At 28.2% G+C, this 24,301-nt stretch overlaps 2 protein-coding genes and 1 pseudogene across 3 annotated transcripts; all 3 read right to left on the bottom strand.

The window, feature by feature from the left end:
* The window catches only part of LOC129880781 (uncharacterized), a 64,424-nt pseudogene extending 63,747 nt beyond the window's left edge, over positions 1 to 677 (bottom strand).
* A 738-nt stretch (positions 678 to 1,415) lies between these two features.
* On the bottom strand, positions 1,416 to 23,163 carry LOC129880783 (uncharacterized). 2 transcript variants are annotated; one of them, XM_055954975.1, is made up of 4 exons: positions 3,558 to 4,277; positions 2,945 to 3,086; positions 2,058 to 2,134; positions 1,416 to 1,568 (listed from the first exon to the last, which is right to left on the bottom strand). In XM_055954975.1, exons 1-4 carry the CDS (start codon positions 4,149 to 4,151, stop codon positions 1,527 to 1,529), a joined length of 855 nt encoding a protein of 284 aa, XP_055810950.1. In that variant the 5' UTR covers positions 4,152 to 4,277; the 3' UTR covers positions 1,416 to 1,526. The 2 variants fall into 2 exon arrangements, with proteins under 2 accessions (XP_055810950.1, XP_055810951.1); XM_055954976.1 differs by lacking the exon at positions 3,558 to 4,277 and adding an exon at positions 22,453 to 23,163 and having other exon boundaries at positions 1,418 to 1,568.
* Positions 6,328 to 13,930, bottom strand: LOC129880784 (uncharacterized). Its single transcript, XM_055954977.1, has 4 exons — positions 13,223 to 13,930; positions 12,577 to 12,685; positions 7,012 to 7,088; positions 6,328 to 6,520 (listed from the first exon to the last, which is right to left on the bottom strand). The coding sequence occupies exons 1-4, from the start codon at positions 13,841 to 13,843 to the stop codon at positions 6,479 to 6,481; spliced, it is 849 nt and encodes a 282-aa protein (XP_055810952.1). The 5' UTR covers positions 13,844 to 13,930; the 3' UTR covers positions 6,328 to 6,478.
* Positions 23,164 to 24,301: the final 1,138 nt, after the last annotated feature.

Genomic DNA, 24,301 nt, shown 5'->3' with positions numbered 1-24,301 from the left:
TCAAAATAAGTAGATTTTAAAAGTTTGACCAGACAACAAAAAGTCACAAACATGTTCTATCGTTTATATTGTCAAGAAACCCCCCAAAAAAGGTTGTTTAGCTATAATTAGTATAATCTACACTATTATTATAATTCTTAGAATTTTACAAAAAGAAATGAATTAATATAAATTTCAATACATTATTAGTGAATATAAGTTAATTCAAATCGTTGCGATCAAGAACCAACAGTGTTGCATAAAATATTCAAGCAATAAATGTTTTTGGTGAAACGACAATTAACACAAAATTAAAAGTGAAAATCATCAAATATGTTACCTGTACAATGGGTCGAGATCCCCAACACTTGCATCAAATGCTCTGAAAAAACAAGAAAAAGATACGAAGAAAATGACCCAACAAAGATGTGCCATCTTATCACTATTTTAAAAGATAAAATTCGAGATTTTTAATGTCATGTTACTAATAATTTATTTTTTCTTAAATCATGTAAAATTATCTATTTTTATTGACGATGAAGCTCGAAATCAAGAATGTCAGGAGATTTATATCTAAATCACCAAATGGATGATTGAATTGGGTTTTGGCTTCAAAAGATTTTTTCCAGCAAGATTCAATGAAATTTTAGAGTGAAAGAAATCATGAATTTGTCCAAAGAAAAATACCTTATCAAATTAATGACATTTTCTAAAAAAAAAAAATTTAATCCAAAAAAGATTGAAATTTCGGTGACTTGATCTAAAACTTTAGATTTTGTTTATTCGACTGATCGATTTAAGGCATATTAGTAAATGCATTATGAAATAGAGGATGAGGATAAATTCAGGGAAAAAATACATCTTGGACTCAGTATTATAACTCATGTATATATTAATTATGCGAAAAGGAAAAAAAATAAGCATTCATTGTTTTAATAATGCTACTTATATTTTACGTAATAATGGAGGTCAATATAGTTTTGATTGAAAATTTGGATTTGTCCTTGACTAATATACTAATAATTATTATTGTTCAATCAGATATTTGAGTTCTAATTACTATTTATAAAATTATCGATACGAACAAATTGTTTTATTTGAAAAATTACGATAATACCCACCACTTTTGTGTATTTAAGTAGGTTATTTTCATTTTGTCCAGTAAAAAGTGTTTTCTTTTACTACATTCCTTTTTAACACCTAACTTGAATTGCCCTTTATAGAAGCAAACTTTTCCCTTGTACTAAAATTACCTTTTATCTTCAATTCTATTACTTCATTTTTTAGACTGCTTTAAATTATTATTTTTTATTATTGAATCGAGAGTATATCAAAAATAACGTCACCTATAAAATAAAAATAAAGTTTGCATATATTCTACTTTTTCAAATTCCATTTTATGTAATTATACTTGACATGTTATTATTGTTATGTCTTTTAACTTTAATTAAACGTTAAATATGCTTAATTAATGTAACAAAACCAAATCAACTCTGAAAACATAGTTTATTACAATCTTGTAATTTCAAATCTATACACAAGCCCCTTCAAAGTTTCATTGCACCAGCATTTTTAACAGCACGATACATCTGCAGTTAAAAATCATTTTGGAACTTTAAAAAATTATTTAACAAATACAAAAAGATTTCAATAACAATCACAATAAAATTAGCGACAGACTTTACTGGTTAGCTATGAATTTTATCCATCACTAATTTCTTTATTTTAATAATGCTTAAACGATTTATTGAAGTTACCTTAAAAAATACTTTCTCTAGTCCATATAAAGTAAATTGTTGGGATATACATAGTAACAATCCTTAAGAAAAAAATATCTTATGTACAAAATTTAAAATTACGTTACACTATATCCTTTTGATTATTCCTAAAGACCTAAACTATTCCTAAAAATTTTAAAAATTTATTTATTTTGAACTATTAAAAAAATCCCAACAAATCACTTGATATAGACCAGTTTAGTGTTTATTTTATTATAACAAACAATTCAGACTTCTTTGTTTTTTGCTTTTTTTTTCTTCCCATTTCATTGTTTATTTTTAGTTTTCATTTCCCTTTACCTGCAAATGACTTTTGATGAAAATAAGTTTGAGATCTTGGATATCCATTAGCTCCAGTATTGATTTCGGATCAGCCCCTAAAAATCAAGAAAATCCAAGATTAGAATATATATATATATATATATATATATATATATATATATATATATATATATATATATATATATATATATATATATATTCAAGATCTCATTAAAATAAAGGAAGAATAAATAAAAATATGAAAACAATCGTTATAATTTTTTTTGGGAACATAAAGGTTAAATTTAGAGTGATGAAATTAGCTCATTAAAATAAAATTAGTATTAATAACTATTCTATTTATTAACTCAGTCTAATTTGACTAATTCTATTTTTTAATTTAAAAGTTGGCTAATATGTAATTCAAATTAATCTATAATCAAGAAATTTTGTTAAAATATTTTTAAAAATGCTTTTTTGATTAAGATGCTACGTAATACATAATAAAGGAAACATCAGGTAAATAAACAATTGATAAGAACTTAAAGAAAAAAATAAATAAAAATTACTAAGAGTTTAGCGGCTTGAATTATGATCTAATATTTAGCCATTTTGCCTTAGCTCATATTAACTCGACCTACTTTTTGACTCGGCTAAATTCAATTGAATTTGTCTATTTAACTCTCATATAATATTTTGCCATTTTGCCTTTGCTCATATTAGCTTTAACCTACTTTTTGACTCGGCTAAATTCAACTAAACTTGCCTATTTGACTCCCCTAATTAAATCCTACCAATATTTAATTCTATTTTTTTTATCTCCAAAATAAAACCCAATGTACATGTATAGCCTGTGAATCAAATCAGCTAACAGAGGAATTTGAAGGAAAAAAAACAGTCAAGATAATGAAGGAATTGGAATTTACTTTCATGACCACCAAGAAGTTCCACAGCCTGAACAAACCGGTTATGAAGAAAAGCAGTCCATCTGAACCGGAAAGAGGAGGAAGATTGTTGATGATTCATGATTTGTCTCTCATGGGCAATAACTTTTGATTTATCGGCAACCTGAACATAAGACGATATTTTAAAAGGGATAATTAAATTATATTCCGTCATTTTAATCATAAAAAAAAATGCCAATTTATGTATATTTGGTGTATATTAATGAATATTCAATGTATATTTTATATATAAAATATATTATAATATATATTTAATGTATAATTCATATATAAAGGTATCGTGAGAAATATTTGAAATTTGGGACTCTTTTCTCGTCATTCCGAGAAACGTGTCAACAGTAGCACTTTGTCTTTATCTTTCATTGATTGCACACTTTTACTTTCTCTTCTTTTTGACTTTGTACTTCACTAGGAAAATATTTATTTTATTAAACAAACTATTTCTATAAACAAAAATTTCAAATTTTAAAAATAAAAAAATAAAAAAGATATAAATTTTGATTTTAATCTTATTTAGTAAGGTGCATCCGATCATTGTTTATTATATAATCTATAGAAGGAAAAATGAGTTCACCTGAATCGGAGGAAACCCCCACGGCTTTATTGGGGTTGGCTTTATCATGGATGCATTAGAAATGAATCGAAGTTGATGAACGAGGAACAGTTCTGGCACCGTCGCGTTATACAATTTTCTCGAAAATGCTATGGATCTATTCAACATGTTCTCTCTTCGATATCTTGTAGGGAATAATTGGACAGTACTAAAATTATCTGATCTAAACATTCTGAATGAACTGGTGTTTGCTTGTGCAAAGTAATTTTGGGGTTGAGTTGGTGATTTTGATAATAATGCCCTGAAATCAACATTAAATATCCTTACCTCTCCTTGCTTATTATTATTAATATTATTGGTAAACCAGTTCGATGATGCACATGATGATACAATTAAATCATCAGTAGTATCATCACCACCGCCGCCGCCACCAGCAGCAGTTGAGATCTGCTGCTGCTGGTAACAGTCGTCTTCACTCGTTGAAGACGAATTAGGAATATTGGAACCTGAGATCAAGCTTTCAGTTCGCACTGAAATATAAGAAGCGCCATAGATGGTTGCATTTGTATTAGAAACAAATGATTCGTCGTCTTCTATTATTGTGTCCATCGACATATTTTTAGAACTCTTATCTTTTTTTTTTGTCTCTGTGTTGAAAAATTGATGGAATTACCTTCCTGCAGCTTACTAAATAAGCGTGAGGTGATCTACATAGTCAACTTTTTTTTTTTGGTCGAAAGTTGCATGCGGTCTTGTGTGAACTCAGAATGATTTTCTACTTATAAGCTTTATTCTGTAGGCAAGTGGACCCAAACAAGATTTCCTAGAACATGCTTGGTGTAGTTTATTATCTTTTACAATTGAATATAAAATCTCATGGGTTGGAGAATTTTTTAATTTTTTTCCCTGCAATGAAACAAAAAGACAAAAAGAAAAAGTTGGACTTCCTCGAACATGGCCTGATATAGATAATAATTAGCTCAATATTTGTTAGGATCAAAATAATCAGGTGTCATGCAGAAGTTAGCAAAGTAAATTTTGATAAATCATAAGTAAAAAGATAAACGAGAAATATATCAAAAGAGACACAAACATTCAACGTGATTAGGTCAACTAACCTATATCTACAAAAGGAAATGATCAATTTACTATATAAATATGAGAGTACAAAAATCGAGAGAAATCACCTCACACAATTTACTCAGAATAAAAAAAAAACACAAGTGTTAACGAAACACTTGTGTCTCACAAATTCTTCCCCTATATAAAACTCTCAAAGCTCATAGGACTATATTGTGAATGCTAACTACCAAGTTATAAGGAATGAGTCTCTATTTATAGAGTCATAAACATTTTCCTACAATAAAAAGGACGAGCCAAACACCCAACAAAGATAGTGTAATTGTCACGACGACCCAAATAACAAGTCTTGATGGCACCTATATTTCCAACCTATAGGTAAGCCAACCCAAATAATTTTTACTAATTTAGCTAAATAAATAAAGTAAAGAATAAGCGACAAGCAGAATATCTCATACATTAAGTCTTTCATAAGTATGAAATGCGAAAAGCTAAAACTACCACCCAGGATTTGGTGTCATAAGTACAAGAGCTTCTAAAATAAGATGCAAATATGAAACTACAATGACCAGTTTAGACGTAATAAATATGTTGTCTGAATACTAAAATAACAGAATAAATAAAAGATAGAGGGAGGTGTGGGCCGCAAAACAACCAAGCAGCTCACCACAACTCGAAGATAACACAAGCTTGGACTCAAAAACCTCCACGAGATGCGCTTGTATTCGGGATCGAATCTGCACCACACCAAAGAGTGCAACAAGTGTAGCATGAGTACAAAATCACGTGTACCCAGTATATCTCATTGACTGACAACAAAAAAGTAGTGACAGAAGTATATAAAAAGCATTCTCTAATTTTATAAATTTACACTATACTTATCAGCCAAGTCTCACCAAAATAGGGATAATAAAATTATGAAATGGCTTCTTGACGTGAATATATCTAATTGATGTAGAAGTATTTATTTTACATAGTTGAAGCGCTTGACCAAGCTTTTATCAAATAACAATTGGCCAAATAACAAAAAGACACAAACATGTTCTATCTTTTGTATTGTCAAGAAACAAAAAAAAATGGTTGTTTAGCTGTAATTAGTATAATCTACACTGTTATTGTAATTTTTATAATTTTACCAAAAGAATTGAATTAATATAAATTTCAATATAATATTAGTGAATATAAGTTAATTCAAATCGTTGCAATCAATAACTCATGTATATATTAGTTATGCGAAAAGGAAAAAAATAAATAAGCATTGATTGTTTTAATAATGCTACTTATATTTTACTTAATAATGAAGATCAATATAGTTTTGATAAAAAATTTGGATTTGTCCTTGACTAATATACTAGTAATTATTATTGTTCAATCAGATATTTGAATTTTAATTACTATTTATAAAATTATCTATACGAACAAATTGTTTTATGTGAAAAATTACAATAATACCCACTACTTTTGTATATTTAAGTAGGTTATTTTCCTTTTGTCCAGTAAAACAAGTTTTCTTTTACTACCTTCTTTTTTAACACCCAACTTGAATTGCCCTTTATAAAAGCAAACTTTTCTCTTTTACTAAAATTACCTTTTATCTTCAATTCTATTACTTCGTTGTTTCGATTGCTTTGAATTTTCTTTTGAGTCGAGAGTATATCAAAAATAACGTCTTTACCTATAAAGTAGAAATAAAGTCCATATAGATCCCATTTTATGTAATTGTACTTGACATGTTATTGTTGTTACATCTTTTAACTTTAATTGAACGTTAAATATGCTTCATTGATGTAACAAGACCAAATCAACTCTGAAAACATAGTTTCTTCTCAATCTTTTAATTTCAAATCTCTACTCAAGTCCCTTCAAATTTCCATTGCACCATCATTTTTAACAGCACGATACATCTGCAGTGAAAAATCATTTTGGAACTTTAGAAAATTATTTCACAAATACAAAAAGATTTCAATAACCATCACTAAAAATTAACAACGGACTTTACTGGTTAGTTACAAATTTTATCGGTCACTAATTTCTATTTTTTTTAGTAATCCTTATACGATTTGATGAAGTTACCTTAAGAAATACTTCTTCTAGTCCATATAAAGTAAAATGTTGGGGTATACATGGCAACAACCCTAGATAAAAAAATACCGTATGTACAAAATTTAAGGATATTTTCCACTATATCCTTTTGATTATTCCTAAAAACCTATACTATTCCTAAAAAAATTTAAAATTTATTTATTTTGAACTTTTAAAAAAAAATCTCTAACAATTCACTTAATATAGATTAGTTTACTGTTTATTTTATTATAACAAACAATTAAGACCTCTTTGTTTTTTGCTTTTTTTTTCTTCCCATTTAATTATTTATTTTAGTTTTATTTCCCTTTACCTGCAAATGACTTTTGACGTAAATAAGTTTGAGATCTTGGATACCCATTAGCTCCAGTATTAATTGCGGATCAGCCCCTAAAAATCAAGAAAATCCAAGATTAGACCTAACATATATATATATATATATATATATATATATATATATATCTTCAAGATCTCATTAAAATAAAGGAAGAATAAATAAAAATATGAAAGCAATCACTAAAATTTTGTTTGGGAACATAAAGGTTAAATTTAGAGTGGTGAAATTAGCCCATTAAAATAAGATTAGTATTAAAGACCATTCTATTTATTAATTCAGTATAATTTGACTAATCCTATTTTTTCAATCTAAAAGTTGGCTAATATGTAATTCAAATTAATCTATAATTAAAAAAATTGTTAAAATATTTCTAAAAATACTTTTTTTGATTAAGATGCTGCATAATTCATAATAAAGGAAATATCAGGTAAATAAACAAATGATAAGAACTTAAACAAAAATAAGTAAATAAAAACTACTAAGATTTCAGCGGCTTGGATTATGATCTAATATTAAGCCATTTTGCCTTGGCTCATATTAACTCGATGTAATGATTTGTCCCCCTCGTTATGGATAGACTAATGGGAAAGGAATTTGGGCCCAAAAATTTTGGATAGTAACTTCGAAAATTTTTACCCTAGGCCAGACTTGGATAAATTCTAAGTCAGATAAGGTCTAGGGTGACTCGATAATAGGTGGGGGGGTCGAATACGTAATCTGATTAAGTTAGCTGATAGCCAAGATGATACGGAGCCTTTACGGCTTTACGAAATCGCATTTGGATGAGTAAAACTCTCGAAATTGAATTTGGCGCGATGGATATGATTTACGATGCCATGGGTTGTGGGTGTGTTTTGAAATGGGAGTTTGGAACTCAAGTTCCGAGCTCTCTATTTTCGTGCAACCCATCAGAGCGTAAATAATCCAGCCAGAGCGGGATGGTCCCGCTAGAGTGGGACAGAATGGGACTTAAGTCGGGAAAAACCCTAGAACGGTTTATTTCATTCCCACTTCATTCTTAAAAGACTAGAAGCAACCTAGGGCAATTTTCTACTGGTTTCCACCCCAATTTGTGCCGAAGGTAAGTAATTTATGCCCTACACTTGTACATTGATTCCTAGAACCCATAATCTATGGTGGGTGATCTTTGAGGGAGGGTTTTGGTTTGCAACTAATGGTGAGGAGTAGCCCTAAAATGAGGGTTAGGATCATGGGTTTGGCCATGGAGGAGAATTGTATTATAATTCATATTAATTAGGTCATTTTGTTGATCATTTGTATGTATTTACTGTTTTAGACCAAAAACAAGCGGAACGAACCTAGAAAAGGAAAGCTCCTGTACTTTAGAGTTGTCAAAGTTTGACTTCGAGGTAGGTGATGGTTTTGTTTCCCGTATGTGACTCATGTACTTGCTAAATTACTTCATTGTATGCATACATGTATATGAATAGGGAAGCATGCTAGGAATTATGTGAAATGATCACTTACTGGCTTGATTTGTGATGAACCTGTTCTTGGTGATATAATGTTGACTATTAATTGTAATTGTGGTGCCTTTATATGTTGGATCGGTGTCACGTTCCGACACATAATTGAATGTAGTATCACATTTTGACATACATTTGGATCATGTGTCACGTTCCGACATAAACCTTTGACCGGGTGTCATGTTCCGACATATAAATAAGTGTTTGCAAGTCCCATGAGAGGACATTTATGTGAAATTGCATGATATTGAGAGTAGTGAACTGTGATCTTGCTGAGTATTGTTGAGATGAAAATGTTTAAGTTTATTCTGTATATATGTGTTTACCTTGTTGGGTTTATTTGTCTATGACTCGCTTATTGGCTAGTCGCGTGATCCCACCAGTACAATATTGATTTGTGTACTGATACTACATTTGCTCTATTTTTATTGAGTATAGGGCATGTTCGGCTAGTTGCGGAGAGACCTCGCTTAGAAGACCGTTAGCTATCAGAGTCTAAGGGTGAGCTATTCCTTCAAACTGCCGCATACTCTTCCTACTCTAGTCCTTCTTTCAGGGCTTGATTTTAAACTCTGTTTATTTTATGACTTGTTGGGATTGCATTCTCTTTTCTAGACTTGATAATTTGCTAGAATTTTTCACCCTTTTTTCTCACACATTTTTTATAATTAATTAAAAATACATTTTCAAGAATCAAAATTTAAAATATGGGCCATTTTCATTAATTTTAATTTATTAATTTTAAATGTTTTTTAATAAGTAGCCTCATCCATCTTTTTATTTTTTTATTTTTTAAAAGTATTTATCATGTGTCATTTTCTTATTGGATAAAATAAAAATCTCACCTCCACTAATTTTTTTCATAATTTATCTAAGCCAAAAATAATATATCTCTTCAAGACCCCAATTTTTTTTAAAAAAAATCTAATAGTTTTTTATTGCTATAGCTTTTTCTTCTTATTTTTTATAAAGTTTGTTTTGGGATCATGAAGAGGGATATTGTTTTGTTTTGGATAAATTATGGAAACATATATATAAAAAATTATTTGCTGTAGTTTTTTTAAAAATTTAGTTTTTTATGGTCATCAAGAATGTATATTGTTTTTGTTTGGATAAATTATGAAAAAAAATTGAAAAACTTATTTAAAAAATCTTTTAGTTATATGTTTTATTACAAGATAGTTTTAAAATAACTATCTAAAAACTATCTTGTAATAGAAAAAAATATTTATTTATTTTTAACTATATTGTAATAACTAATTTAGTTTAAAATATTTTTCTTACTATCTTGTAATAACTAAAAAATAATTTAGTTATACGTATAACTAAATTTTTTTAGTTATTTTATTTACACGTATTGTAAAAAAATCAGTACTATTAAACAGTAAAAAAAATCTAGTCTTTTTTTTTACTGGTTAACCGGATTAAAAAAATTCTAGTCTTGTTTATCAATGTAGCTTTAAAAAATAATTGGAGGGGGGATAGGATCTTGAAGATGTATGTTATTTTTGGCTTAGGTAAATTATGAAAAAAAATTAGTGGAGGTGGAATTTCTATTTCGTCCAATAAAAAAATGATACATGATAAATGCTTTTAAAAAAATAAAAAATAAAAAGAGTACAAGCAACGTCAGTAATATGGTGTCGGTGTTGAATTTTATATATTACTAAAGGGCTAGTGGAATGAAAATAATTGATAAAGGTGGGATGATGATAAAGGAAAAAGTGTTTCAATGCAGAAAGAGGTGCATTGAGGAAGACAACAAAATAAAGAGAAAAAAATTATTGTTTTTTAAAACAGAAGACCAACAAATTTCATTTACCTCTAATTAAGAAAATTTAAATATTTTTTAAGTAATTAATATATCAAGAAAAAATATTTAAAATGATAGTAATATATTAGCCAATAAAAAAAGGTCATGTGTATGATTTTAAATTCAGTTTTTCTTTTTTTCACATGCTTTTAAATAAGTGAGTACACTCATTTGCCACGTCACCCCTTAGGGTGATATTTAAATCACTTGATATTGTTAAGAAAGGGGGGGTATTTAAATGCCCGTGTAGTTAAAGTATTAAAGTAAGTTTTGATGCCAAGTTTAGAAGGATTTTGATGTATTTACTCTAGTTACAATGTATACCAAATATACTCATAATATACTATCTATTATAATAATATACTTACATTATATTATATATACTTACAATGTATACCACATATACTCACAATATATTATATATTATAATAATATACTTACATTATATTATATATACTTACAATATATACCTAATATACTCACAATATATTATTTATTATAATAATATATTTACAATACATATCTAATATATTCACAATATATTATCTATTATAGTGATATACTCACTATAGACTATCTATTATAATTATATACTTACATTATATTATATATACGTACAAAGTACACCAAATATTTACAATATACTATCTATTATAGTGATATACGTAATTATATTATATATATATACTGACAATGTATACCAAATATACTCACAATATACTATGTATTATAATAATATACTTACATTATATTATATATATATACTTACAATGTATACCCAATATACTCACAATATACTATCTATTATAATAATACTTAATTATATATTATATGTACCAAATATACTCACAATATACTATCTATTATAATTGTATATTTACATTATATTTTATATATATATATATATATACTTACAAAGTATACCAAATATACTCACAATATACTATCTATTATAATAATATACTTACATTATATTATATATACTTACAATGTATACCACATATACTCACAATATATTATATATTATAATAATATACTTACATTATATTATATATACTTACAATATATACCTAATATACTCACAATATATTATTTATTATAATAATATACTTACAATACATATCTAATATATTCACAATATATTATCTATTATAGTGATATACTCACTATAGACTATCTATTATAATTATATACTTACATTATATTATATATACGTACAAAGTACACCAAATATTTACAATATACTATCTATTATAGTGATATACGTAATTATATTATATATATACTGACAATGTATACCAAATATACTCACAATATAGTATGTATTATAATAATATACTTACATTATATTATATATATACTTACAATGTATACCCAATATACTCACAATATACTATCTATTATAATAATACTTAATTATATATTATATGTACCAAATATACTCACAATATACTATCTATTATAATTGTATATTTACATTATATTTTATATATATATATATATATATATATATATATATATATATATATATATATATATATATATACTTACAAAGTATACCAAATATACTCACAATATACTATCTTTTATAATAATATACTTACATTATATCATATAGAGAAAAGGGTCAAAATGCTCTTAAAGTATCTGATATGAACAAAAATGCTCTTAAAGTATCAATATTTTAGTCCAGAAATGCCTTTATTGTTATTTAATGAGTCAAAACATCCTTTTAAAAATAAATATATTATTTATTTTCTTTTTGAACAGATTTTTTTCCTAATAATATTTATTTAATTAACAAATGTTTATTCTACTTCAATTAGAAAAAAATTGAAAAAATGAAAAATATTTCTTATTTTATTATAATTATTTTTTATCGTTATTTGAATAAAAATTAATGATGAATTTATTATGATCTTATTTATATGGCATATATTATCCGTTAAAACTTAGAGTATATGACTCAACTAAATTCAATTGAACTTGTCTATTTAACTCTCATCTAATATTTAGCCATTTTGCCTTAGGCTCATATTAATTCGAACTAGTTTTTGACTTAGCCAAATTCGATTGAACTCATCTATTTGACTCCCCTAGTTAAATCCTATCAATATTTAAATTCTAATTTTTTTCTCCAAAAAAATGCCAATGTACATGTATAGCATGTGAATCAAACCAGCTAAAAGAGAAATTTGAAAAGAAAAAAAAACTCAAGATAATTAAGGAATTAGAGTTTACTTTCATGGCCACCAAGAAGTTCCACAATCTGAACAAACCGGTCATGAAGAAAAGTAGTCCATCTGAACCGGAAAGAGGAGGAAGATCGTTGATTTGATATATCGTCAACCTGAACACAAGACAATATTTTTTTAAAAAAAGAAATTCTTTTACTAAACTTGTTTTATATTTAATTCATATAAATATTATAATAAAATATTTGTATTAAGTTTTTTTTATGAATCGCGTAAAATTTAAAATGTAAAAAAAAAAAAAAAAAGAGTAACGTACTAGACTCTTTTATTCTTCTCATCATTCCGAGAAATTTCCCTTTGCATTTTGTTAGATTTTAGCATCATAGCAATTTGTCTTTTTATCATTCATTCACTCAACACTTTTACTTTTTTTTCACTTTTTGACTTTGCACTTCACTTGAAAAATATTTATTTTATTAAACTATTTTTATAAGCAAAAAAAAACAAATTTTAGAAAGAAAAAATAAAATAAATATAACATTAAAATTTTTAATCTTATTTAAAAAGGTGCATCTGATTATCATCTATTATATGCTATTTCAAACCGAATTTACATATCTATATTTAAATATATGTATATTTTTTATAAAAATATTATTATATATAATTTAGACAGAAAAACATGAGTTCACCTGAATCTGAAAAAAACCCCGTAGATGTATCCACGGCTTTATTGGGATTGGGTATATGATGGATGCATTAGAAATGAATCGAAGTTGATGAACCAGGAGCAGTTCTGGCACCGTCGCGTTATACAATTTTCTCGAAAATGCTATGGATCTATTCAACATGTTCTCTCTTCGATATCTTGTAGGGAATAATTGAACAGTATTAAAATTATCTGACCTGAACATTCTGAATGAACTGGGGTTTGCTTGTGCAAAGTAATTTTGGGGTTGAGTAGGTGATTTTGATAATGATGCCCTGAGATCAACATTAAATATCCTTACCTCTCCTTGCTTATTATTATTAATATTATTGGTAAACCAGTTCGATGATGCACATGATGATACAATTAAATCATCAGTAGTATCATCACCACCGCCGCCGCCACCAGCAGCAGTTGAGATCTGCTGCTGCTGGTAACAGTCGTCTTCACTCGTTGAAGTCGAATTAGGAATATTGGGACCTGAGATCAAGCTTTCAGTTCGCACTGAAATATAAGAAGCGCCATAGATGGTTGCATTTGTATTAGAAACAAATGATTCGTCGTCTTCCATTATTGTGTCCATCGACATATCTCTAGAACTCATATTCTTTTATCTCTCTTCTTTTTTTTATTTGTGAGATCAATTGCTGGAGTAACCTTCGCAGCTTGCTAAATAAGCGTTAGGTCTCTACATAGTCAACTCTTTTTTTTTTGTCATTCCTCTTAATTTCGCTGTCATTTCCTTGAAGCTAACCGTTCACAATTATAAAGGATTAGCACTCGACGATCAAATCTATCTATCAACACTCTCGTGTTAACATTGGGGTGTATTCAGAATTTTTATTTTCTCAGGTTAATTTTTAAGTTTTTTAATATTGAGCTTATTATATTTTTAAAGTTACTGGCTTGTATCTAATCCTTTAAATTTGTTTGTATTGTTTTGATTTGACATAAAATTTAAAAAAAAATAAAAAATTTAATTTTATGATTTTAAATGAAAAATATGTCAATTATTAAATATACCTATTAAATATGTCATATGTGTTAGAATTATAGAATTGCTAATATAAAAAAAAAATCTCTTTTAAATAAACTAAAAATAAAAATAGAAAAAATAAATTAAAATAAAATTAAAAGGTAATATTTGTTGACATTCAAATTTGACCACCCGCAAGGTAAATTAGTTATCGAACTTTTTCGATTTTAAATAATTAAAAATAATAACTTTAGTAAAATACTAAAATATCTTCAAGTTATTTTAATAGTTTTATCTTTTTTTAAGAAATTATATTTTTATATGGTTTAAATCATCCGTCCTATATAACCAAAAGTATCAGTGTTAAAAAACCAATTGCATAGGGATAAGGAAATCATTTGCTCGGAAATAGGACTTGTGTCGTATGTATATACTAATTAAGTTTATGAACAGAGGGAGTAAAGTTGTCAATTATTAATATTATAATATATATATTATACTCACCCACCCATTTTTCCACTTCACTGCAGATAGCACAAAGCCCCATTCCCCCATCTCCCTTTGTTCCCCACGCCTACTTCCCCTATAATATTAATTATAATATATCCCCATAATCCCACTAATCCATGGCAACCTAAAATAAGCATATACCCATCCCCAAACAATTTCAAAAGAAAAAAGGGTACAACTTCAGATTTTTGAATAAAAACATCTTTTCATCCGAGGTCCCCCATTTCGATCCCAAAAATCCCCTCTATAAATACCGTGCACTCTTTCTTTGGTAGGGGTTGGAAATTTCGAGATTACAGAATATAGAGACACAAAAACTAGGGAAAAAAAATAGGAAATTCAGAGGAAAGACACATGAGCTTGGATTTAAAAGATACTTTTGAGTTATCTATTTGAGTATTTAGGACACAAGTTTTAAAAATTAGATAAAACAGACTCTTCATTAATTAGTGATAATGACACATATTTTAAGAACCCACAAGTTTTTTAATTTACAAAATATCCCCTCTCTTTTTTTCCTACTCGTCATCCATCCCTCAGCCCCATCTTCCCCCAACCTCCCCTCCTCCACGTCATCATCACATCCAAACAACTAGCAGATGTTTAAATATTTATCTAAACAACTAACAAATATTTTCATATCTCGATCTCCAAAACAATTAGCAAATATTTTCATATTTCTCCAAACAACTAGCTGATATTTAAAATATTCTCATTATTTTAACTAAAGAATAATAATAAAAAACACCTAAACAACTTAGCAGATGTTTAAACATTTATCTAAACAACTAACAAATATTTTCATATCTCGATCTCCAAAACAATTAGCAAATATTTTCATATTTCTCCAAACAACTAGCTGGTATTTAAAATATTCTCATTGTTTTAACTAAAGAATAATAATAAAAAACACCTAAACAACTTAGAGTTATTTAAATATCTTCTGGTTGTTTGAACTAAACAACTTTTGATTGTTTAAACAATTTTTGATTGTTTAAACAACTTCTGTTGTTTGAACTAAACAACTTAGGATTGTTTAAACAACATATCTTGGTTGTTTGAACAACTCATGTTTATATAAACAACATATCATCTCTTCTCTTCTCTTTTCATCAATTTTTTTTTATAATTTTCACAATCAAATCGAAGTGAAGAAAAAAATGAGAATGACAATATCCGAAAAAGAAAAAGCTGAAAACACAAAAAAATTGAAAAGAAAGGGGAAAACGGAGAAGAAAAAAGGTAAAGAAGTTAAGGAAGAAGAAGATAAAAGGAAAAAGGAAGAACAACGTTTAAAAAATAGAGAAAAGAGAAGAGAAGAGAGGAGGGAAATGGAGAACAGACAACGTTTAAAAAAATGGAGAAAAGAAAAAGAGAAGAGAAGAGAGGAGAGAAATTGAGAACAAAAGTTTTAAAAAATGGAGTAAATGAATGGAATTTAGGATTTTATTAAAAGTTTTTGATCTTTTAATGTTTAACTTAAACTTTTAAATATTCTAATTCAACCCCATCTTTTCATAATTAATCTCTAATTAAATATTCATAACAAAAGAAAAAAAAAAGAAATAAAAATCTCTTATCCTTCATTCCACATCTCTTTTAGCTCATTTTTCCAAGACACATCTTAGGAAGGGAAAAGACTAAGAGAAACTAGCATTCTTAAGGTATAAATCAGAGATTTGGAGTCTAGATTGAGGTTTCCGTCATTGTTCATTGTTGAAACGGTGGTGTGAAGTTCACTGTTAAGCTAGTCTCAGTCCCAGAACGCTGCTCTAAGAAAGGTAAATCCCCTTTTCTATTTAGGAATCATTTTAATCATAGTATATATATGTTGTGGGATTTGATTTGATAGCGAAATTCTGTTCCAATTTCTTTTCCTTATTGGTTTTCATTCTAAGTCCACTGTTTTGTTCAAATTTTATACTTGTCTAATTGTGGTTCATCTCTAGTTTGACATGGTGTTAAATTATAAGCATGAATCTGTTGGGGCCTAGTTAGTTTCTTCTCCTTGTCGTGTTATTTGCTTGTATTCGTAAAGTCGGTTAAATCTAATTTTCATGCTTAATATGAGTTAGTTCTTCATCTAAACCGTTTGGTTTTGCCTCTGTTAATTTTTGCCTGTCCATTTTTATTTATTTATTTATTTATATTTTTGGTCTTATTTTGAGTTTATTTTGATATCCATCTGATCAAATCCCATATCATGTTTTACCTTTTAAATGTGACATCTTTTGTTAATGACTCTGTCGTGCCAAAATATGAAAGTGCTCATTTATATTCTATTATCTCGTTCTTTAGTTTGAGTTCGATTGTTAGTTTAGTATGATATAAATAATTTTATAGGCGATATGTTCTTGAGTTCTACTAATGTTTTGTGTATGTAATTTAATGTGTTAAATGCTTTCCATATTACATGAACTTGTAGGGTCAGTTCAATATTTTCCAAGTTACTGTTAAGCATCTTTTAAGGCTTAGATGACATTTTGTTCCTCTGTAATGACACTTGCTTTTCTCTTTTAAAAATTTTCTTGAAGTTTTGAATTTTACTAGCTCTAAAATTTGCAGTAATATGTTTTTTTTGTTTCAGTTGTCATTAGATTGGTTTAAAATTTTTATTTTTGCTTATCATGAATCTAGAGGTCCTAATTTTATTGTCCTACTCTCTTTTGTTGCATATCAAGTCGTAGAGATAATTATCTGCTCATTTAGTACCATTTTCTATTGGATTGGTATGCATATTATCTTTACCCCGTTTCTTATGAAAATTTTGCAACAAAGCATCTCAATTCTAACAGACTTTCTTTCTCCTTTCCTTTCCTATATTTTGAAAATATTTGATCTTATTAATTATTATTCTCTTTCTTCCCTAATCCGTTTTCCTCATGCTTTACATAACATGGATTGCAGTTCACTAGCTTTAATATTTTAACATATGCAATATATTGAAGTCTAATAAGTTTGATAGGTTACATGTAATATCATATTATTTAAAATGGTTTTAATCTGTATGATTAGTTCATGCACATGTGTAGCATCACCTTGGTTTTCCACTGTTTTGATTCCTTTGAAATATTATGTTAGTTTGAGTGTTCAAATAATTTTAGTTTTATCCATTTGAATTTAGTTAAAATCATGATTACGTCTTTGACCTACCACTGGCTAATCCTTTTTTTTTTTCTTTATGCACGAACTCTTTTTCGAGTGAGTTCGAGGGACTCTTCTTTTCCTCGCATTTCTCAATTGGGCCATGGAGGCCCAAATTCTTGATCGTTTCAACCTCGTCAATGAGTTCGGTGCATAGGTTTCGTAGCGGATTTGCAGGTGTCGGAGCAATAAAATGGACTGATCTACAGTCTGTATATCTGATATATAGAAAATACAAAGGGGAAAATTTAAAATATACACTGATAAACATCAGTGGTATACGAAGCAAAATGGGCCAAAGACCCTAATTACAGGTGGCCCAACAACTTAGTCCAGGCGTACAGAAACTAAGTGTTGGGTCAGATTTTCATTACTTATTCATTTATATTTAATTTGGGCTGTAATAATTTATTTATGTATTTGTGTTATTTATTTTGCTTAGATGTTAATTGTAGTTAGATTTAACTTATTAAATCCCCCTAAAAAGGAGTCATTTCTCTTATGACTAATTTATCCTAAAAAATAATAAAATGATTTTGCCTAAATGATATCACTCACACACACACACACACACATATATTCTTGGTCATTTTGACCATAAATTCTACTTTCAAAATATTTCAAAGTATTTTCAAAAAATTAAATTGTCAGAAGCAACTCAAGTGTCTTTTCTTTAAATATTTTCTAAATAGTCAAATGATTTATGTCATTGGACAACCGCATGTTAGCGGCTATTTTAAGTGCTAAAACCTTCTTGAAATAGTAATATGAACCTCGTATCTTTTTCTCTAAATTTTTAAGACTTATTTCTGCTAAAGTTTTTTAAATTAAAAGTTTTCTTAATTTCTTTAAAAAATTAAGTGGCGACTCTTTTTAATTGGCTTATTTCTAAATCAATTTTAAACCCCGTCTATTTCTTTGACATAACAATATTAATTATTATAATTTTAAGATAATTTTATACAAATTTATACGTGCATGAAAAATATTGATTTAAATTTATATGCCCAAAAGTTGCATAATTGCATCCACCCGGTGATAGGGACCCTCTATACGTGGAAGATAGTTCTAACGGGGAAGCGTGAGATCCAAGCAAAGACTAAGATTTTATTTGTTTGCATTAAATATTAAGTAGTAATATAAAAGTCATTAAAAGTGTGTATATACAGAGAGAGAGAGATTTGATTGAATCTTATTTATTTAATATTCAAAATCTTGATTGTTAAGTGTTAGTATTTTTTTTCCCTCTTAATTAAAGGATCAAACAATTAAGACATATAACAAAGTCAATATGCTTACTCTTGGCAGAATCAAAATATATATTCACCACGTGCATTGAAATATGCCTATAATATATTGAATTTAAAATTTATTATAATTATTTTTTATTTTTTTCTCTTATTAACGGATTATATTATTATATTAAAAATATTTTTGTTATATATTTACCACGTGTATTGAAACATCTCTATAATAAGTATAATATATTGAATTCAAAATGTATTACAATTAGAATTCAATATTGTACATTGTTATGAATTCAATTATTGTTATTTCGACAAATATAATATCAGGAGCGACAGAATTAGAAATGAGGCTATTCGAAACAAGGTAGGAGTGGCCTCGGTGGAAGACAAGATGCGAAAAATGCGACTGATATAGTTTGGGCATGTGAAGAGGAGAGACACAGATGCTTCAGTGAGGAGGTGTGAGAGGTTGGCCATGGATGATTTCAGAAGAGGTAGGGGTAGGCCGAAGAAATATTGGGGAGAGGTGATTAGACAGGACATAGCGCAGTTACAGCTTACCGAGGACATGACCTTAGATAGGAGGGTGTGGAGGACTCACATTAGGGTAGAAGGCTAGTACATATTCTCGTTATTCTGCCCTATTAGTAGGCGCATTAGCGTACTATAATTTCCTTTGTGGGGGACTCAGATTAGGATAAAAGGCTAGGTGATTCATCTTTTACATCATAGTAGTTGTAGTTCTGCTCATTGTTTTTTGCCATTTGATTTATACATTGTATTGCTATCTATAGTTGTGGCGCCGTTGTACTTTGATTATCTTATTTATTTATTTATTTATAGTAATTAATGCCTCTTTCTTTCCGTACCATTCAACCAAGACTTACTCACTTTTGTTATTCCTTGTTTTCATCTTGTTTTCGATATGCTTGGCCTTATCAGGCCTTTTATCTTATTTTCCTCTCTTGAAGTCGAGGGTCTTTTGAAAACAGTCGCCCTATCTTTCAAGGTAGGGTTAAGTCTGCATACACTCTACCCTCCCCAGACTCCACATTGTGGGATTATACTGGGTTTGTTGTTGTTGTTGTAGTAGAGGTCTTGCTATCAATTGTAGGCACTTTATAAATAACTCTGCAAGGCTATTTTAAGTATGAACATGAGCAACATGATGTTCAATTTTTTATCCTAATTGATAAGCAATAATCATTAGATGCTTGGAATGTAAATTCTCCAGCATTATCAAGGCGAATGGTCTTAATTGGATAATCTGGGAATTGCGCTCTCAATCTTATTATTTGTGCTAACAACTTCACAAACGACAGGTTGCAAGATGATAACAGGCACACATGAGACCATCTTAGATGATGCATCTATTAGGACCATAAATATCTAAACAATCCACTAGGTGGATGAATAGATCCACATATATCTTCATGTATACGCTCTAAAAATATAGGAAATTCGATGTCAACCTTCAGGGTCGATGGTCTGGCAATTAATTTGCCTTGATAACAAGCAACAAATGATAATTCATCATTCGTAAGAATCTTTTGGTTCTTTAACGGATGTCCAGTTGAATTTTCAAGGATTCGTCTCATCATTATTGATCCAGGATGACCTATTCGATCATGCTATAGCACAAATGTATTTAGATCAGTAAACTTCTAGTTAACTATCATATGTGCTTCAATTGCATTAATTTTTGCATAATATAGGCCAAATGACAAAGTTGGTAATTTTTTCAAAATATATTTATGGTTTGAGACACTCTTGGTTATGCCAAGATATTCAGTATTCATTTAATTTAGTGTCTCAACATGATATTCATTTCTGCGAATATTTTTAAAACTTAATAAGTTTTTTGGGAATTTAGAAGAAAATAGTGCATCTTTTATAACAATTTTTGTCCCCTTATGCAGAATTATAGTAGTTCTTCGAGAGCCTTCAATCATTTTTGAATTACCAGAAATTGTAGTAACATTAGCTTTTCTTCTAAGAAAATTGAAAAAATATTTCTCGTCTTTAAAAATAGCATGAGTTATTTCACTATCAATTACACAAATATCTTCTTGATTGATCATTGATCCAAACAAAATTTGAGGCATTTCTATATTTTCGCTTTTTGTTACCTAGAAAAAAAATAGTCAAAGTCTTGTACTGATAACGTGTTATAAATTAATAACTTGACAATTAATAAAGAAAAGTAAGTAAGAGAATATATAGAGAGAGTACAAATAATTTTTCTTCTCGTATGTTGTTCTGCTCTTTCAAGTTCCCATATATATATATATATATATATGCATAAAAAATGATTAAATACCAAGTAGGTAAGTTGGCCACTTATAAGTGGGGCCCACTTGGAAAACATCTAATACCTAACATTTTCCACTTTGAAAACATCCAATATCTAACAGTTTTTTGGTTTTTTTTTCTTTCCATTTCATTGTTTATTTTTAGTTTTCATTTCCCTTTACCTGCAAATGACTTTTGATTGAAAATAAGTTTGAGATCTTGGATATCCATTAGCTCCAGTATTGATTGCGGATCAGCCCCTAAAAATAAAGAAAATCCAAGATTAGAATATATTTATATATTCAAGATCGCATTAAAATAAAGGAAGAATAAACAAACCCAAGAATTTTAAAGGAAGAATAAATAAAAATATGAAAACAATCACTATAATTTTGTGTGGGAGCATAAAGGTTAAATTTAGATTGGTGAAATTAGCCCATTAAAATAAGATTAATATTAATGACCATTCTATTTATTAACTCAGTTTAATTTGACTAATCATATTTAAATGTTAATATCTTCAAAATTAAATTGGTCAAATTTAAATGTTGAATGCATGATCTACCTGTTTTAAGTCTTGTTCATAATCCTCTAAGGTAAAATTTATGTCCGCTTCCACTCCCCGAAACTTGATTGCTGCCCTATCATATTCACTGTGACACATTCCAAAATTTCTCGCAAAAATAATTCACCCGAATATTTCAAACTTGGGGCTCTTTTCTCGTCATTCCGAGAAACGTGTCAAGAGTAGCACTTTGTCTTTATCTTTCATTGATTGCACACTTTTACTTTCTACTTTTCTTTTTGACTTTGCACTTCACTAGGAAAATATTTATTTTATTAAACAAACTATTTCTATAAACAAAAAGTTCAAATTTTAAAAATAAAAAAATAAAAAAGATTTAAATTTTGATTTTAATCTTATTTAATGAGGTGCATCCGATCATTATTTATTATATATATATATATATATATATATATATATATATATATATATATATATATATATATATATATAATCTATAGAAGGAAAAATGAGTTCACCTGAATCGGAGGAAACCCCCATGGCTTTATTGGGGTTGGCTTTATGATGGATGCATTAGAAATGAATCGAAGTTGATGAACCAGGAGCAGTTCTGGCACCGTCGCGTTATACAATTTTCTCGAAAATGCTATGGATCTATTCAACATGTTCTCTCTTCGATATCTTGTAGGGAATAATTGAACAGTATTAAAATTATCTGATCTAAACATTCTGAATGAACTGGTGTTTGCTTGTGCAAAGTAATTTTGGGGTTGAGTTGGTGATTTTGATAATAATGCCCTGAAATCAACATTAAATATCCTTACCTCTCCTTGCTTATTATTATTAATATTATTGGTAAACCAGTTCGATGATGCACATGATGATACAATTAAATCATCAGTAGTATCATCACCACCGCCGCCGCCACCAGCAGCAGTTGAGATCTGCTGCTGCTGGTAACAGTCGTCTTCACTCGTTGAAGACGAATTAGGAATATTGGGACCTGAGATCAAGCTTTCAGTTCGCACTGAAATATAAGAAGCGCCATAGATGGTTGCATTTGTATTAGAAACAAATGATTCGTCGTCTTCCATTATTGTGTCCATCGACATATCTCTAGAACTCTTATTCTTTTCTCTCTCTTCTTTTTTTTATTTGTGAGATAAATTGCTGGAGTTACCTTCGCAGCTTGCTAAATAAGCGTTAGGTCTCTACATAGTCAACTTTTTTTTTTTGTCATTCCTCTTAATTTCGCTGTCATTTCCTTGAAGCTAACCGTTCACAATTATGAAGGATTAGCACTTGACGATCAACTCTGTCTATCAACACTCTCGTGTTAACGTTAGAGTGGATTCAGAATTTTTATTTTTTTGAGTTAATTTTTAAGATTTTTAATATTGAGCTTATTATATTTTTAAAGCTACTGGCTTGTATCTAATCCTTTAAATTTGTTTGTATTATTTTGATTTGACATAAAATTTTAAAAAATAAAAAAGATTTTTTAATTTTATGATTTTAAATTAAAAATATGTCAATTATTAAATATACCTTTTAAATATGTCATATATGAAAAATTAGAATTATAGAATTGCTAATATAAAAAAAATCATTCTCTTTTAAATAAACTAAAAATAAAAATAGAACAAATAAATTAAAATAAAAACTAAAAGGTAATATTCATTATTATAATTTTTAGATAATTTTACACATAAATTTATACGTGCATGAAAAATATTGGTTTAAATTTAGATTGCCCGAAAGTTGCGGAAGATAGTTCTAACGGAGAAGCATGATTTGCGGCAAGTGAGATCCAAGCAAAGACTAAGGTTTTATTTGTTTGCATTAAATATTAATTAGTAATATAAATTTTTTTAATTAAAAGTAATTGGAGTTCTACTCACTCTCTTTATTGTTAATAGGAAATATATCAATTCAAAGCACCGGACTGAAACAAGTGGGACCCAATCAAAGACTAAATTAACAAGACTAAGTTGGACGTTAAATTTCCTCGAATGGTGTAGTTTAGTATCTTTTATAATAGACAATGGAATCTTGGTTGGAGATTTTTTTTTCATGCAATGAAAAAGAAAAAAGACAATGAAAAAGTTGGAAGCTAAACTTCCTCGAACATGTCTGATATCGATAAATAATTAGATAAATATCTAGATAACCACTCAAACTTGACATATTAATGAGATAGCAATATTTAAGCAGGTTTTGATAATGATAAATGTGAATCAGGTTCACTAGATGGATGATAAAGTATGAAGATACGGAAACTGCATGAATCCTTATTAAAAGTCAAGAACTCTGAAATAAAGAACAGCACAATAAGACTATTATAAGAAAAAGTAATATGCTGAATAT

The sequence above is a fragment of the Solanum dulcamara genome, chromosome 2 (genome assembly GCF_947179165.1).
Source record: "Solanum dulcamara chromosome 2, daSolDulc1.2, whole genome shotgun sequence".
Classification (NCBI taxonomy): Eukaryota; Viridiplantae; Streptophyta; class Magnoliopsida; order Solanales; family Solanaceae; genus Solanum; species Solanum dulcamara.
Note: the sequence above shows the minus strand (reverse complement) of the source record. Positions and strands in the feature narration are given on the sequence as shown.

Coding starts and splice junctions, on each gene's coding strand:
- LOC129880784 (XM_055954977.1), bottom strand. CDS start 13,843: ATGAGTTCTAGAGATATGTCGATGGACACAATAATGGAAGACGACGAA. Junction 12,686..13,222: donor GGGGTTTTTTTCAGATTCAG/GTGAACTCATGT, acceptor TCTTGTGTTCAG/GTTGACGATATATCAAATCA. Junction 6,521..7,011: donor ACGTCAAAAGTCATTTGCAG/GTAAAGGGAAAT, acceptor TTTTCACTGCAG/ATGTATCGTGCTGTTAAAAA.
- LOC129880783 (XM_055954976.1), bottom strand. CDS start 23,046: ATGTCGATGGACACAATAATGGAAGACGACGAATCATTTGTTTCTAAT. Junction 3,087..22,452: donor GGGGGTTTCCTCCGATTCAG/GTGAACTCATTT, acceptor TCTTATGTTCAG/GTTGCCGATAAATCAAAAGT. Junction 2,135..2,944: donor ACTTCTTGGTGGTCATGAAA/GTAAATTCCAAT, acceptor CTTGATTTTTAG/GGGCTGATCCGAAATCAATA.